The 15,676-nt window shown below is 42.6% G+C and overlaps 1 protein-coding gene across 1 annotated transcript in view; it reads right to left on the reverse strand.

Annotated features, from left to right (window-relative positions):
• LOC306975703 (glutamate receptor ionotropic, NMDA 3B-like) overlaps positions 1–15,676 on the reverse strand; it is a 148,136-nt gene that overhangs the window by 48,858 nt on the left and 83,602 nt on the right. Inside the window, exons 2-3 of the mRNA XM_079573372.1 lie at positions 11,310–11,995; positions 380–876 (exon numbers count right to left, since the gene is read on the reverse strand). Of these exons, the coding sequence (XP_079429498.1) occupies positions 380–876; positions 11,310–11,995 (1,183 nt within the window). The remainder of the gene's footprint in view (positions 1–379; positions 877–11,309; positions 11,996–15,676) is intronic.

Genomic DNA, 15,676 nt, shown 5'->3' on the forward strand with positions numbered 1-15,676 from the left:
GTCTGATTGGCAGATTGATGCCAAATGTTACTCTCTCTCTTCTAAAAACTGATACTCACATTTCTTTGAAACAATACCTTTTAACACACATTATTTGAAATGATTGTGTTCTTGTTTTCTGCTCATTTCTAAATGATTAAATCAGAGATTGGTACAACCTTTCCCTGACTTTTTTACATTTAGTTTGAGCAGGTGAGAAGCAAGAGAGTCTCAGTGCATTAATCTACATCACATTGATACTGGAATCGGATCAATATCACGATAGGTGTACTTAGAATCATATACACTTAGTATAGTTAAATATAGTTAATCGCAAATCCCTACTATTGACTTCTCATTATAAAGGTCAGTGATTGTGTCTGAGTGGAGGTTGACTCACCAGCGCCGCCCCAGTCGGCCACCGTAGCGTTGGGATTATGCAGCAGGGTGAACAGGTTGTTGATGACGTCGCTCCGGTTGGTCCGTGGGTCCAGACAGAGCTGCCCAGCAGGACACTGGCCGTCGTCGTCCACCTCCCGCGTAAACACAAACGGGTGCTCCACCAGCGTCACCACCCTCAGACGGTGCCCTTCCACAGACAGACCGGGCCGCCAGCGCGTCCACACAAACCCCTCCGCCTGCCCGTCTCCTCCTCTCACCCCTGCTCCGAGACCCTGTCCCTGGCTGTTCCCAAATCCACCCACCAATCCCAAAACTCCATTCTCCAGCTCCAGCGTCCCGCGGGTCCACTGTCCCACGGTGACCCAGGCCGGCTGACCCAGAGCACCCCTCTTCAGGCTCCAGACGTGGAAGAGCTGCGAAGACAGCACGCGCGAGTGAGCAGGTTCCACCTGGATCAGCCCCGTGGAGCCGGTGAAGGAGGTGTTGGACAGGTACCTGCACAGACAGAAAACAGAAGAGAATGAGAGAGATGATGTCAAGTACAAGTACAGTAACTTTAGTAGTCGCAGAAAACTAGACCGCTAAACTACTGCTTCCGTGGCCACCACAACAATTAGGCTACTAATACAATCAACACTCAGAACAGTATGTGGCGCCACTGACTAATGACATGTGGTGAATGTGGGCATCAACTATGTTTTTGAAGCCTCACGCACAACATTTGTAATGAATCATACTTTTCATTTTGAATTACTAAGTATTTTCTAAAGCGAGTAATAATTTTACTGAGCAACTTTTACTTTTATATATATTGACTTTCGCTCAAGTAACAAAATCAAGTATTCTGACCACCACTGGATATAATTGTAAGGTCAAAATAAAGTTGGCAGCTTGCTTGAGTACGAAGAAATGAAAAAAAAAAAAAAAAATCACACAGAGAATTGAACAGGGGAGGCTAGAATTTATGAAGTTTGTTCTGAATTATGCAGGATTTGAGAGAGTCTTCGTCTGTGGAGAAGAATGAGAAAAGTTATTGGAGAACATGATTTGCAGTGAGCAGGGTCCCCCGATGCCTCTGCCATCCAGAGACGTGAATCCTCAGTCACATTTGGAACCATGAAAAAAACAAAAAACGTGTGTGACACAAACAGAAACTTGTGCGGTGAAGTGGTGAAGCCTCGTCGGTCGGGTCTGCTCTCTGAGGAGTAATTGCGTTTTGCAGAAAGTCATAATTAAAAGTTAATGCAGTGCAGTGAGGGTCCCCTTCTATCTGCCCGGTCCTTACAGACGGTCATTGCTATTCGTCTCACTCTCCCCGCGGCCCCCACACTGGTCTTCACCCAGGAATACATTAGGAAGAGCAATCCCCGCCCGCCCATAAATCCTCCCTGGCCTCTTGAACTGAAGCGGGGCTCTGTTAGCTCGCACCTTTGGCCTCTTTGGATACAACCAGGGCACGTGTGAATCTGAAAACATGTTTCGTTCCGTCTTGATTAGTCCAGGGATTGTCATCGGGTCAGTGTAAATGGTTCAGGGTGCTTGTTTAAATGTTAAAGCATGCAGGGATCACTGGGCGTCTGTGCGGGTTTAGCCTACGTATAGGGCCACTGAACCGTGCAGAGACTTTTGATTATGTCTGGGTCAAGCAGACAGGGAAAAATGGCGACTTTGCCTTCTCTGTTAATAAAAGGGATCAGGGAAGTCACACAGCTGAAGAACGGCTTTCTCCTTTGCCTCTTTGTTTCATTCACCTCTCTGTATCCTTTCACTGCTCTCATTTCTCCTCCGTACGTGAGACAGAGAGTGCAAAAGTACAATCCGGTATGTGTCCAGGAGTCTCATTTCTAAAGCTCATGCACATAACAAATGAGTCCCAAACTGGCACTCATTATCACCTCCCATTGAGGCGAATCTCATTGAAAAGTTACTTTGTATTGTACTCTCACGGTGAAATGGAAGCATGCAAGAGGGTGCGTCGTGAGGAAGGGTCCGACTGAAAGCCTGGTGGATGATGCCCCCCCTCAGTCTGTTGGACCTGGCACGGATCGAGATCCCGCAGTCTTCTTCCAGAGGCAGGACTGATGAGGCTGTGAAATGGGTGCAGTCTGTTTCTTGCCAAGGCACCAAAGGAAGATCCATGGTGTTGTAGCTGTACTTTGTTACAATTTTGCCTTTCACCGAGACGGCTGGATGATTTGTCATTGTTGGTTGTAAAAGTATTAAAAGTAAACCTTCCTGAAAGCATTTTCATGTCTTGTCTGTTTGAGATGTTTTGCAGACATCAAATTCTGGAAAAAATGTGTAATAATCTGTGTTTTTTTTTTTTTGTCTGTACACAAAGTGATCACAGACAGTGGCTCAGATGGCAGAGCGGATCGTCCAATAGCTAGGAGGTTCGAATGCCGACTCCCACAAGTGCTGATTGTTGTTATGCCCTTGGGCAAGACACCACCTGTTTGAATGAATTACGACTCCAGTGTAAGCGCTTTGAGAAACATGTTAACATAGGTTTGTAAAGTCTAATACAACTAAAAGCTATTTCGTGTAATCGCCAAATCGACTTTTCCGTACTGCACAGTGGTTGTAAATCCCTACTTGTGGGTATTTTTGGGGCGACTTGGATGCCGCTGCCTTCTTTTCCCTCCTAATTTACTCTGAAAGTGCAATATCCATTTCTGGACTCGTAATTCTCCGGTTGCTGATTAAAACGCCTATGATCTCAAAGTCATTGGGTGTTAACTTATGTTTCCTCATCAGCCGCTCTCTGTCTCACTGACCATAAAGAGGGAGCGCGCGCCTCGCCTTGTGCCTGTATTACTCATGGTAATAGCGCGGCTGAATCATCATATCCGTTAGACAGCAGATCCATCAGCCACTCCAGTCTGCTGCAGCGGATACATGTGGCTGGGGTTAAAAAAAAAAAAAGTGTTTTACATTCCTTAGGCGGGCAAACGAGTGCAAGTGTGTGCTGGGTGTTTCGTAGATGTAGAAGAAGAAAAAAACCAAAACTGTTATGTGGAGCAGGAAGAGCGTAGCTAGTTCAACTTTCTGTCTTTCTTTCTTATTATGCTGTGAAAACAATACAGTAATAGAACACTATGTCGTGGCAGAATTGAAATAGCATTTATTGTCAAAGAGAATGAATGATGTTTCCTGCTATTGTCAGAGATGGAGCGCCCGGCTCGTGCACACACCTGGCTCCACAGCGCAGTAAATGATGAGTCTATATCATATGGCGTCTCCATCACTCCTCCTGCGCTTCGTTTAGTTTGGGCAGTTTACTCTCGTGTCTGCGCTGATACAGATGACGGTGATACGCGCCTAGTTGTCTCCGCAGTTTTAATCTCTTCAGAGCAGATAGCATCAGTGTGACGACTCTGTCAAGAGAGGGGGCTCTGACTGGCAGATCTCAGAACGATAAATGCCAAACCCCGCTCCCTTATCCCTCGCTTTTTTTTTTTTACAGTATCCTCTCCTCAAACAACACTTCACCACTTCCCACTTCCTTTGTCTTTAGAAACTTTCTGAGACATCTGTGATACCCTCCCCTTCATTTTTGAGCTTGTGACGGAACTTTTTGCCTCGCAGCATTGAAGCTAAAAATAATTTATAGCTTTTTTTCTCTTGGCTCCTTCATTTGGAAACAAGTCAAATCTGTCCCTGAGTCTTTATTGCATAAATCTGTGTACTGCAAACGCCCTTGATACATGCGTTTGGATTATAAACACCCATTCATTTATATGTAGTGTTTTTTTTTATTGTGATCTAGCTCTTTAATCCTGTTCGTGTTTTAAAGATTTTGTAGTGCATGGGGAGAACTCCACACAGATCCAGTTGTTCTGCCCAGAAGTCGAACCTAAGACCTTCTCGATGTGAGGAATGAGGACTAACCACTGCACCAGCCTTCCAATGAATTCTTATCATATGTCATGGTTGTTCAATATAAAGATGTCAAAGTCAAGACATGTAATTATAGGGTCATTCAAAACTTTTGATTCTTAATGATATGGCAAGACATCGGCCCCACATTCAGCGGCTTTGACAGATTCAAGAAGACATTTGGCCTGGAATTATTATTTTTTTGACTGAGATATGAGGCTATTCCAGTGTCATTATGTCCATGCCATGGCCCACGTCAAAGATGATGACCCAATTACTGCATATCAAGGGCCGAAGGAATTGTGAATCTAAGAATATAGACTTGGGTGACACAGCCCCTAATGAAACAGATGTGTCCAAAAATCTACAGTGTACAAATTATGACAGTATGGGCTTTTTGGGTCGAGCTGCTAATTTAAGATGCATTTGAGAGTAACAAAGCCCTTAACAAAAAGAACAAGAACACAAACCCGCTGATCAAAGCAAAGAAGTCAAAGTCTTTACTATGTTTTGTTTGCTGCACCTCAGGGTGATTTTAAATATAGAAATGACATACAGTATATAAACAATTCCTAACTAAGCGAAAGAATTGTCTTGGCTTGTGCACTTGCGAGAAATGAAAACGACCAGACTGCCTTACAATCACAACCTACTCTTGGTGCCAGTCCCTATATTTGAATCAGGAACGGCCTCCGGCAAAAGAAATCTACTATTACTAATCTACTATTAGTGATCGTGACTGAATTGGCTTAACAGTTTGAATAGAACCATTTGTGGAGAGCAGATCTTTTTATTTGTTTTTTTGTGCAGTTTTTGCGTTGATGTGAAACATACACTAGTAAAAGGCAGTCCTCTACGGCGGCGTCCTGGTCTCAGTTGCGTATGTGTTATTTCTTTGCTGCTATCATGATGAATTGGCATCATGGAACAACGTGATCCGTATATTGTACGAACATGAAATTATCTTGAAACAACATGATACCATCAAAAATTAACACATGCGCGACCGAGACCAAGAAGCTTCCGTAGCCTGAGATATGATTATTCAAATAAAAGTAAAATACAAAAAAAAACTTCCCTGGGGAAAATGCTGATGCAGAGTGACAGTTTGAGCATAAAAGTCTGATTTGTGTTTTTGTACTGATGTGATTTGAGTGAGAGTGACAACACATAAAATAAATATAATAAAATTTGGAATGTGTACCACAATGCTTTACACAATTAAGAGTGCTATTCAAAAATATTCAAAAATATTATCAATGAAGTAGAAGTAAAAAGTGCGGTGTGATAAAAAAAAAAGGCTCCAAAAAGTATGGTCACTATCTCTGTACTTCTCTGCAAGTCTCAACTACAATGCATACCTAATCAGGCATGGCCTTATCAAATGATCGATACAAAATGAGCCAGTCTTTATAACTGTTCTTTGAATTGAATAGATCCCAACGATTTGCCTCCCTTTTAGGAACAATCACTGAAAAGCGAATCACTGCTGCGCTGACCTCAGAAGAGAAAAGCCAAAGGGAAAGAGGGAGAAATGTGGCAGTGCAAAAGACAGGAACTTTTTACTGGCTCTTGAATGGCACCTTTCTGCCTTTTGCCTAGAGCTGTACGAGTGGAATCAAAATGGTCAGTGTCTGGCAGTGGGGGGGGGGGGGGGGGGGGGGGATGGCGAGGACCTCTGTCAGTTTCTCTTGGGGGACAATTCTGCCCGGGCTGAATGTTAAATCATATCATGCAATGTTGCGCTTGAATGACTTTGATTGACAAGTGCCAACCTCCAGTTGAACTACACTTAATGTTTATTAAAATGCACATTCATTAATCATTACCGATGCCCCAGATGAAATTACCTGACTCATCTGTGCCCCATTATATGCTACACCATTTCAAACTATTGTCTCTCACTGGTTTGTCTGTCATAACATTCTTTTAAGCGCATAGAGTTATACAGAGGTAGTAGAAAGGTCGGTGCAGAACAGTTCAGAGAAGGGTTGTTCCTAAATCTGGTATTTTGGCTCAGTGTAGCGGCTGAAGTTCTGCTTCCAATTTCCAATTTATTTTCAATCACACAGGCACAATTGTTGTCTGTCCATCGAAAGAAGTTTCAACCATGAGATAATGATATGGCAACTACTCACCTCCAAACAATGATACGGCAAAATATTTGTCAATTTTTTCTTTGGAGACTGCCTTTCCCATATGTAAGATTAGTATCTGCCCCTCCATATAAAATGTTTACAGTGTTTAATCAGATTTTTGAACATGAGCCTAACCTACTTTATTTTGCCCAATAGAAATGCATGGATTTTCATATTGTTGTTATAAAATAAATCAAAAAAGTCCTTGAGTTTCTTTGTTGCTTTTGTGTTTTGAATGTGAAACACTAATACTCTGTCCTCAATTCCTCCCTTAAACCTCCAGACATCCTCTCCTTTCCTGAAACCTCCACTGTGTCCCCTGAGTCCTGAATTGTTAATTGCCTTGTCCATGCTGAGGTCTCTATATATTTTTAAGACGTTGCTTGGTCTCTCTGCAGAATTGGCTTTTTGAATTGTTAAAGAAAAGTGGATAAGAATCAAGCCGCAAACAGAGAAGCCAAGAACACAGCTGAATGATTTTGAAGAGTGCAATAGGACCGACTTTATCAGTCCGGTACAGGCTTGTGATGAAGGTCATGACACTGTACTGTAGTAGAAGTCTCTATTTAAGTGGCCTGACACCTGGGTGGCTCGCCAACAAACATCACCTGCTGAAATGAGCAGGGATTGATTCTGAATTAAGTGGGCTTCAGTCAATAGTTTTACTCTCACATTTTAAATAGTTTCCAGCAGAGAGAAGCAAAAGGGTCTCACAGTGGAAGCTAAAAAGTAAAAGGCTGTCATCAGATCAGTATGTCACCAGTCATACACTTATTATAGAATGGATGGATGGATGGATGGATGGATGGATGGATGGATGGATGGATGGATGGATGGATGGATGGATGGATGGATGGATGGATGGATGGATGGATCTAATGGATGGATGGATGGATGGATGGATGGATGGATGGATGGATGGATGGATGGATTTAATGGATGGATGGATGGATGGATGGATGGATTCAATGGATGGATGGATGGATGGATGGATGGATGGATGGATGGATGGATGGATGGATGGATGGATGGATGGATGGATTTAATGGATGGATGGATTTAATGGATGGATGGATGGATGGATGGATGGATGGATGGATTCAATGGATGGATGGATGGATGGATGGATGGATGGATAGATGGATGGATTTAATGGATGGATGGATGGATGGATGGATGGATGGATGGATGGATGGATGGATTCAATGGATGGATGGATGGATGGATGGATGGATGGATGGATGGATGGATAGATGGATGGATTTAATGGATGGATGGATGGATGGATGGATGGATGGATTCAATGGATGGATGGATGGATGGATGGATGGATGGATGGATGGATGGATGGATGGATGGATGGATTTAATGGTTGGATGGATGGATGGATGCATGGATGGATGGATGGATGGATGGATGGAAGGATGGATGGAAGGATGGATGGATGGATTTAATGGGTGGATTTAATGGATGGATGGATGGATGGATGGATGGATGGATGGATGGATGGATGGATGGATGGAAGGATGGATGGATGGATTTAATGGGTGGATTTAATGGATGGATGGATGGATGGATGGATGGATTTAATGGATGGATGGATTTAATGGATGGATGGATGGATGGATGGATGGATTTAATGGATGGATGGATGGATTTCATGGATGGATGGATTTAATGGATGGATGGATGGATGGATGGATGGATGGATGGATGGATTTAATGGATGGATTTAATGGATGGATGGATGGATGGATGGATGGATGGATGAATTAAATGGGCTTCAGTCAATAGTTTTACTCTCACATTTGAAATAGTTTCCAGCAGAGAGAAGCTCTGATAGATAGATAGATAGATAGATAGATAGATAGATAGATAGATAGATAGATAGATAGATAGATAGATAGATAGATAGATAGATAGATAGATAGATAGATAGATTTTTTTCTTGAGGGCTTTTCTTGCAAATCACACGCTGCAGCACCCCTGTGGCACATTACACATTCACAGTGGTTTTGTGTGAATCCCTTACTCCTTGCACCATACCTTTTTGTTGTTATTGACGGCTAGTCCTGTATACAGACTACATGGACTTGACTTATTGACCCCCATATACTGTGACGAAATAAACAGACTGAAGTTTGCAGAGATATTGCTCAATGTCACTCACGCTCTTCCGATCCGAGTGATCTCAAGAGATACTGTATTATGCAACTTGTCTGCAAGCCAATCAAATTCAGTCCAAGCCAGGTTACTTATGCATAGAGGTACCTTTATACATTTTGAACAATTCCCCAAAGTAGCGTACATGTGTTTTGATCGCTGTATACTAAATGTATATTGATTGTCCCCCGTCCCTATCCTCCCTGGCCTCATCCAATCCAATATGCCCTTTGTGAATTGCATATAATTTCGCACACTTAACAATATTTTTCTGCTCAGTTGGAGTCCAATAACACTGCTGTAAGGCCTAATGTGGTGCCAGTGTGCCGTGTGTATGGTGGGGCTGATTATATGGCTGTTGTTGATGATGGCTCTCCACTGGCAGCCTCTGTGTGCATTAAATGTTTGCTCAAATCACAAATCCCTCTCTCCCAGCTCCACAGGAACACAGAAGCTGGCCACATGCTGCTTTATCCATCGCCGCATTTGAAATACATTCATGTCAACTATGGCAAAGCAGGGAGGCTGCCTTTGAGTCATATCCTAATCATTACTTTGGCACCTCTTTCTCTATCATACATCACATAAGGGTTTAGCGTCGATGTGCACTTGAGCGAAGGAGGGGGGAATTAAATCTGTTTATGGTGTTATGTAAATTCCGCTTGAAAGTAAAAACTTGACAAACATTTTATTTGCACTAATCTTAAGCAATAATGTGTCTGTAGTTAAAGTAGCACCATGCTTACACCTACGCACTACGTTGGATAGTACAACTTATGCTGTGCTACAGTTTTTCTCAAAAGGTAGGACACTTTTCCTGACACATAGCACACATTTTCCTCAACACTGTACACTATATAATAGGACCCAGAAAAGCACTGCACTCCTTGATCATAACAGCACTTGTTTGTAAAAACGTTTCCACAACCTGTACACACCAGGGCATTAACAGAAAAGTCGACTAGGAAATGTTTGTTGACATAATTTTAGACGAGGTCGACTAGGGAATGCTGCACTCTTCAATTGAAAAGAAAATTCAAATTCAAAGCCAATTGTTTGATGGTTAAAATGTCTGAGAAAGACTGTTGATGCTTGTGGCTTGCAAGTTTTCCATTCTGCACTTTACTGTACGTCAATGTTGCTGTGAATTTTAATACAAGTTGTTCATTTTTAAACAACCGAGTTTCTGTGTTAAAACCCCTGCTGTCAATATGATGATGTCATCATATGATTTGGCGACTGGACTTCGACTTTATTGACAGTCGTTAATGCCTTAATACACACAGAGCAGATAAAACACGCTACACAGCAAAGCACTAAACAATGTTCAATCAATGTCACATGAAACTACAAGTGGAAAAGTGTGTTTACTTAATGTAATGTAATTGTGTGAACTTAATGCAATGTGTTTTTGCATTAAGTTCTAAGATAAAATGCTCTGAAAATGAGCGAGTGGAGTTATGGGAACTCTGTTCTTCACTATGAATTGTGTTCAAGGTTTGTGACAAAAGAGCCATGTTTTTGACAAATGAGTTCAGTCAGGTGGTGGCTTGGTGCAGTCAATGGAATTGTGTGTCTATCAACCGGTAAAACTGGATCATACCTTACTTTACAGTGCCTTTCATTCTTTTACTCTCCTCCTCACTCACTGGGCTAAGTTACTGTTGTTGCTACAGCCCTGGGGCTGTCTGATGGATATGTGGCTGCCAACAAATTCTCACCACCAGTCACTCAATCACACACAACATTCATACTGGCAAGGTGGTTTACTCCCCTTGTCTTGCCCCAGGACTAAATGACAGTATGTACTGTTGGAGCTGGGATCAAATCACCATTTGTAAGGGCTCCGCTCTTAATGAGTCACTGCTGCTGAATACAAAAGTGTGAAAGCACTCACTCAATATTATGAATGATTTAGTGAAGAGGAAACACAGGCATTAAAAATATGCATACGTAAATAACTTCAGTAACTTGCATATTTCCACCTCTGAATTTTTGGCTGTGTGCTTGCATACAAATGTACATTGTTATGCTTCTCCACAGGCGCACAAGTTGTTGCAGCAGTAATAAAACCAGGCTAACTCTGGGGCGTCCCTGTATCAGTCTGTCATAAAGACCTCCTGCCTTCCCTCAGTGTGACAGCAGTATTGAGAAGAAGCCCCCCCCCCCCTACAGAGCAGAGGACAAGCAAGGGCAGCGACCACAGCGAACTCTACTAAAAATGGCCTCAAAAATGCCATCCCGAGTCAGTCACAGAGCTAACCGGCTTTGAAATGAAGCGGGACGGTCTCTTTAATTGCAGTTTTTAGTGCAGTCATTTGGGACATAGTGTAAACATTGTACTATTTGATGACCGGGGTAGTAAAAAAAAGTTGGGGTAAAAAAGTAATTATAAGCTGAAGTGTGGTCTTTTATAAGATAGTCACTGTTGAAATAGTTTTAATTACAGAAGTGCCATACATTTTCTTGATGGCCACAACACAATTATCCAAGGTAAAATCTGTCTTCTTGCTTTGTTACTAATTACTCATGAGATGCCTATGCATATTTTTAGGTAGTGTCAGACAACACTTTACCTTTCATTGTGACATATTGGAAACATCCATATCTTTTGCTTTTTACTTTTTTTGGCTCATAGTCTTTACTTAAAAGGGGTGAAGATTGGGGGAGATATTCAGCAAAATGTCAGAGCCAAGAGGCAAACGTACAACACCAGAAAGTGACTTGTGCGGGCGTGTGCATGTATACCTGGAGAGATAGGGTCCCGAGGAGGGTCTGTCGGGGCGGCTCAGTTTGTCATAGCAGCTCACCATGTTCTGCACCAACGCCAGGTCGGGCCGCACCATGGTTGCCGCGGTAACAGCCCGACTCACCAAATGTAACGCGTCCCGGATGTAGAAACTGAGCGGCTTACGTCCCACCTCCCCATAGGCCAGCAGTCCGAGGGGGCCTCCCAGAGTGTGTAACGCATCGGGAGACATAGGGTATCCCATGATCCACTGCAGCGCCGGTAACGTGGGTGCGAGTCTCTGAGCGGCGCGTAGGACAGAGGAGAGACACTCGGGGTCGGATCCTAACAGGAGGACAGAGGAGATAGGAGACTGCGAGCGAAGGAAGCGACTCGAAAGTATCCTCACAGCTTCCTCCTCTCTTTGATCCTCTCTCGTCTCCTCACTGGCTTCTCCGCGCCTCTCCCCGTCCCCCGTGATGTGAGTCAGGTCAATGACGTCCCATAGGTGCCAGTGGGAGCCACTGTTCATCTGAAGGTGGGACAGTAGGCCCTCGCCCCCCTCCTCCCAGCCGGGGCAGACCACGGCAGCCCCGCCCCAGCCGCTCCGGTCCCGCTCCTCCTCTCCTCCTTGCAGGACGGCCAACAGCAGGCTGCCCAGAGTGGAGGGGGGCACACGCGCTGACATCTGCAGGTGGAACTGGTTCTGTGAAAAGAAGGATAAAAATAATCAAGAACATGGCCTCATGACTCATAACTCTCTACTGAAAACGCAACAATTTTACTAAACCATTTTAACACAATACACTTTTGAGCGCAAATCGAAAGCAATCATCATACCAAAACATGATCGTAGCAAAATCAGGATCAAAAAAGGCAAAAAACAAAACAAAATCAAGAGTAGCATTTTTAATTTACTATGAAATGTAGTTTTAGGCTTTGTCAGTAAAATGAAATCTCAGTTAGATGAAAGACATGACTGCTTTTGCAAGATATTGTGTCACCTTATATTGTGATGTCAATAATTTGGTGGTTGTTCAGAAGTAAGATATGGAAGTAAAAAGTTTGCCAGCTTAAGGATGCATTTGGCTGAAGTTTCAAGAAACAAAGCACCGCTCTTCACAAAGTAGCAATTTCTCACACACTGCACTCCTGATGCAAGTTTGCTTTTCTATTATAGAAGAATTTTCTCCAGATCTTTGCATTGTATCCACCTTTTTCTTTAACTGCATCCACGTGAAACATGAAAAGGCTTCAAAGACAGGTTTCTGAAAATGAGTTTTTCTCTCACACTCTTGAGTTGGTTGCCTGAACTTCTGTCGCACCTTTAAGCCCCAAAGTGTTCAGTCTCAGTTCAGTCACTCATTTTACACCTAACAAAAAAATGTATGTATAACTTTTGAGGCTGTTTCATAACAAGTCCTAATTGTGACGGGGAATGTTGTATGTCACACCACATTAAAGTTAAATGATCATACTAAATCAAGGCTAAAAACTTTATTTTAGTTACCTCAATATTAATTCACATTTAGAAATTAAAGGAACAGGCCACCCTTTTTCCATACTGAGATATGTTCTTACCTGAGCTTAGACGAGTTGATGCGTGTCTGGTCTTTTTGTCATGCAAAAAGACCAAAGATGTTGTTAGCATTTAGCCTCTCCTCCTGGACCAAACGGGGGTAAAGTTAGAAGTGACCAAGCTCTTCCACGTTTTCCCAATTTAAATACGGTTACATGAGTAGTTACATGATCCAAGTATAGTAACACAAAATGAAACATGTCGATTTTCTAAGCGGATTAAAAGGGGAACTCTATTGTAAGGCGTAATAACACATTAGGAGCACTTCCACGTCCGTGCAGTAATATTTTCAGAATTCTTTAGGAGTGAAGATATTACTGCACGGACGTCGAAGTGCTCCTAAGGCAGAGGTGTTGAACTTGGTTTGGGCCGTGTGGAATTCTTTCCTTTTTAAATTTAAGCTGCCCCCTAGTGGCTGGAGTGAGCATTCTGCCTATTTCTTTAAAAATCCATAACTCAGCACAGGAATGGACAAGAGACTTTTTCTTTTAACATACTCAGAAATTCATGCTCTACAAAGGGCTCCATTAAATCAGCTCTTGTGTTTGACACATGTGTCCTAAGGTGTTTTCACGCCTTACAATATAGTACCTCTTTTTATCCACTTAGAAAATCGACATGTTGAATTTTGTGTAACTAGACTTGGATCGTGTAACTACTCAACAGTATTGCAATAGGAAAAACGTAGAAGTGCTTGGTCGCTTCTAAGTTCACCCCCGTTTGGCCCCATAGAGGAGAGGAGAGGCTAAATGCTATCTTTGTTTTGTTTTTGCGCGACTGAGTGCACACACAAAGACCAGACAGGTACGCATCAACTCATTTAAGCTCAGACAAGAACATATCTCAGTATGTAAAAACGGTGGCCTGTTCCTTTAAAAAACGAAATGTCTATGTGACAAAAAGAAGTCAGGGACTGGGCTAGGCAGGATTTAAAAAGGACCTGGAGCACCCCCTGCATGCAGTAGAGGGAATGACATGCAACAAAAGAGTAAAGATAAATGGCTTATGGCATGCTAGCAAATCAAGTGTGCCGCGATGAATGCACTTTGGGGTAATTTACCAAGGATTTGCTCATGTGCAAAAAAAGAGTAGAAGCACAGTTTTTTTGTGCATTTTTTCTCCCGGAACCTTCTCACATTTATGTATCAGATTTGTGGCCCCGTATTGTAATTCAAATCATTTCAAATGTTACATCAGGTGCAACATGAAAAACAAAACAGCATGTTTTATTTTTCACCTTCGAACACCGAACTGGTAATGGATTACTGTTAATGTTCCAACAAATCGACGAAATACATATTGGAATGTGTCAGCAGTAGAAAAGAAAAAAACAACCAAAGTGAACCCTGTGCCACTACTACGCCACAATGAGGAAGTCTCACAGTGTCAGCTCAGGTAAAATGAATCAATAAAAAGGAATGAGGAGGAGGGGGTCGCAGAAACCAACAAAAATCAGAAACACAGATTAATAGATACGGCCTCACCCAGATTCCTCAAGGCTGAATGAGGCAGACTCAAATTATTACACAGTGCTTTTATCTGAGCATCAGGAGTTCGGCCACCGGCACAATTCGCCACAACACTTAACTAAAACATCCGTCACTTTTGTTCATTATCCCAGAACAGAAAACAAAGCTCGAAAAAAAAAAAACAGTGCCGCGGCTACAAACAAGCAGTCAATGATCCTTCTCTAATCTGCCACATCGCAGTCGGGCTTGGCAAGACAACAGTAGAAGCCACAGTTCATCCAGAAGCCTGCATTTCCAATAGAGCCTCCTCCTCTGCACACACTGGCTTGTTTCAAACTGTTCCAAAATGGATAACACTGTTGTCCTTGAACGCAGCTCACAGATGGACCGTCCCCCTGCCTTTTTCCTTTGGGGCAACCTTCATTTTTCATCCTATCAGCGCTGCAGGCAAGGTGGAAAGAGAGGGGCTGTGGCTTTTATTTGCCGAGTTTAAAGTTGAGCTTAGCGTGAGTCGAGACTTTCTTTGGCAGACTGAAGCCAACAGACACCTTCTAAAAGATATATTTCAAGCATTATCCCATACATTGTTTGATTTGTTTACACTTTGAGGAATAAAAAGAGCATTTGCACCTGAACTGTTAAACCCTCATTATAAAGATTCATTAAAGTTACACTGTGTAACATTCAGGTTATATGTTGCAACTGAACTAAAAGTCATAATGCTGTCAATAGTACTTAGGCAGTGGGCCAGCAAAATAAAGCATTTGGAAAAGGGCCTGTGCACTAAAACCTGGTATTTGGCTACCTGTCATCACAGAAAAGCAGCAACATCATCAACTCTTCTCCATGGAGATGTTTTTGAGGATTTATTTTTTACCAAAAACAAAAATCAATGCTCGTATTTTGTTGTGTTTATTTAGTGAAATGTGGCTCCTTAAAGCTCAATAGACCAATCATTTACTAAACTTGTGGGGGCTGTTTACACTGCTACACGACGGCTGTAAGTTGGTATTGGATTTCTGTATGTTTTACACTAGGGCGCACATCGAGTGTTGTGACTCTGGGCACCACTGAAACCTCCGGAGGAGGTAGTTTCTTTTCTCTGCGGGGGGCCGCTCTCAGCCGCTCAGCCTCATGTCATCTGGACAGAACGAGGACGAATTAAGAACGGTCACGTCACAGCCCTGGTCTGAACACTGGCTATTTCACTATTTCACAAGTGCTCTCAATGATATTTTGTCATATAACATATAGAATCATATAGAATTTGAACTGGAAAGAATTTGTAATGACTTTCTTTATAATGGGCGAGAGTTGCCTCAGAAAACTGCAACATCCA

The sequence above is a fragment of the Gobius niger genome, assembly GCF_951799975.1.
Source record: "Gobius niger genome assembly, chromosome: 16".
NCBI lineage: Eukaryota > Metazoa > Chordata > Actinopteri > Gobiiformes > Gobiidae > Gobius > Gobius niger.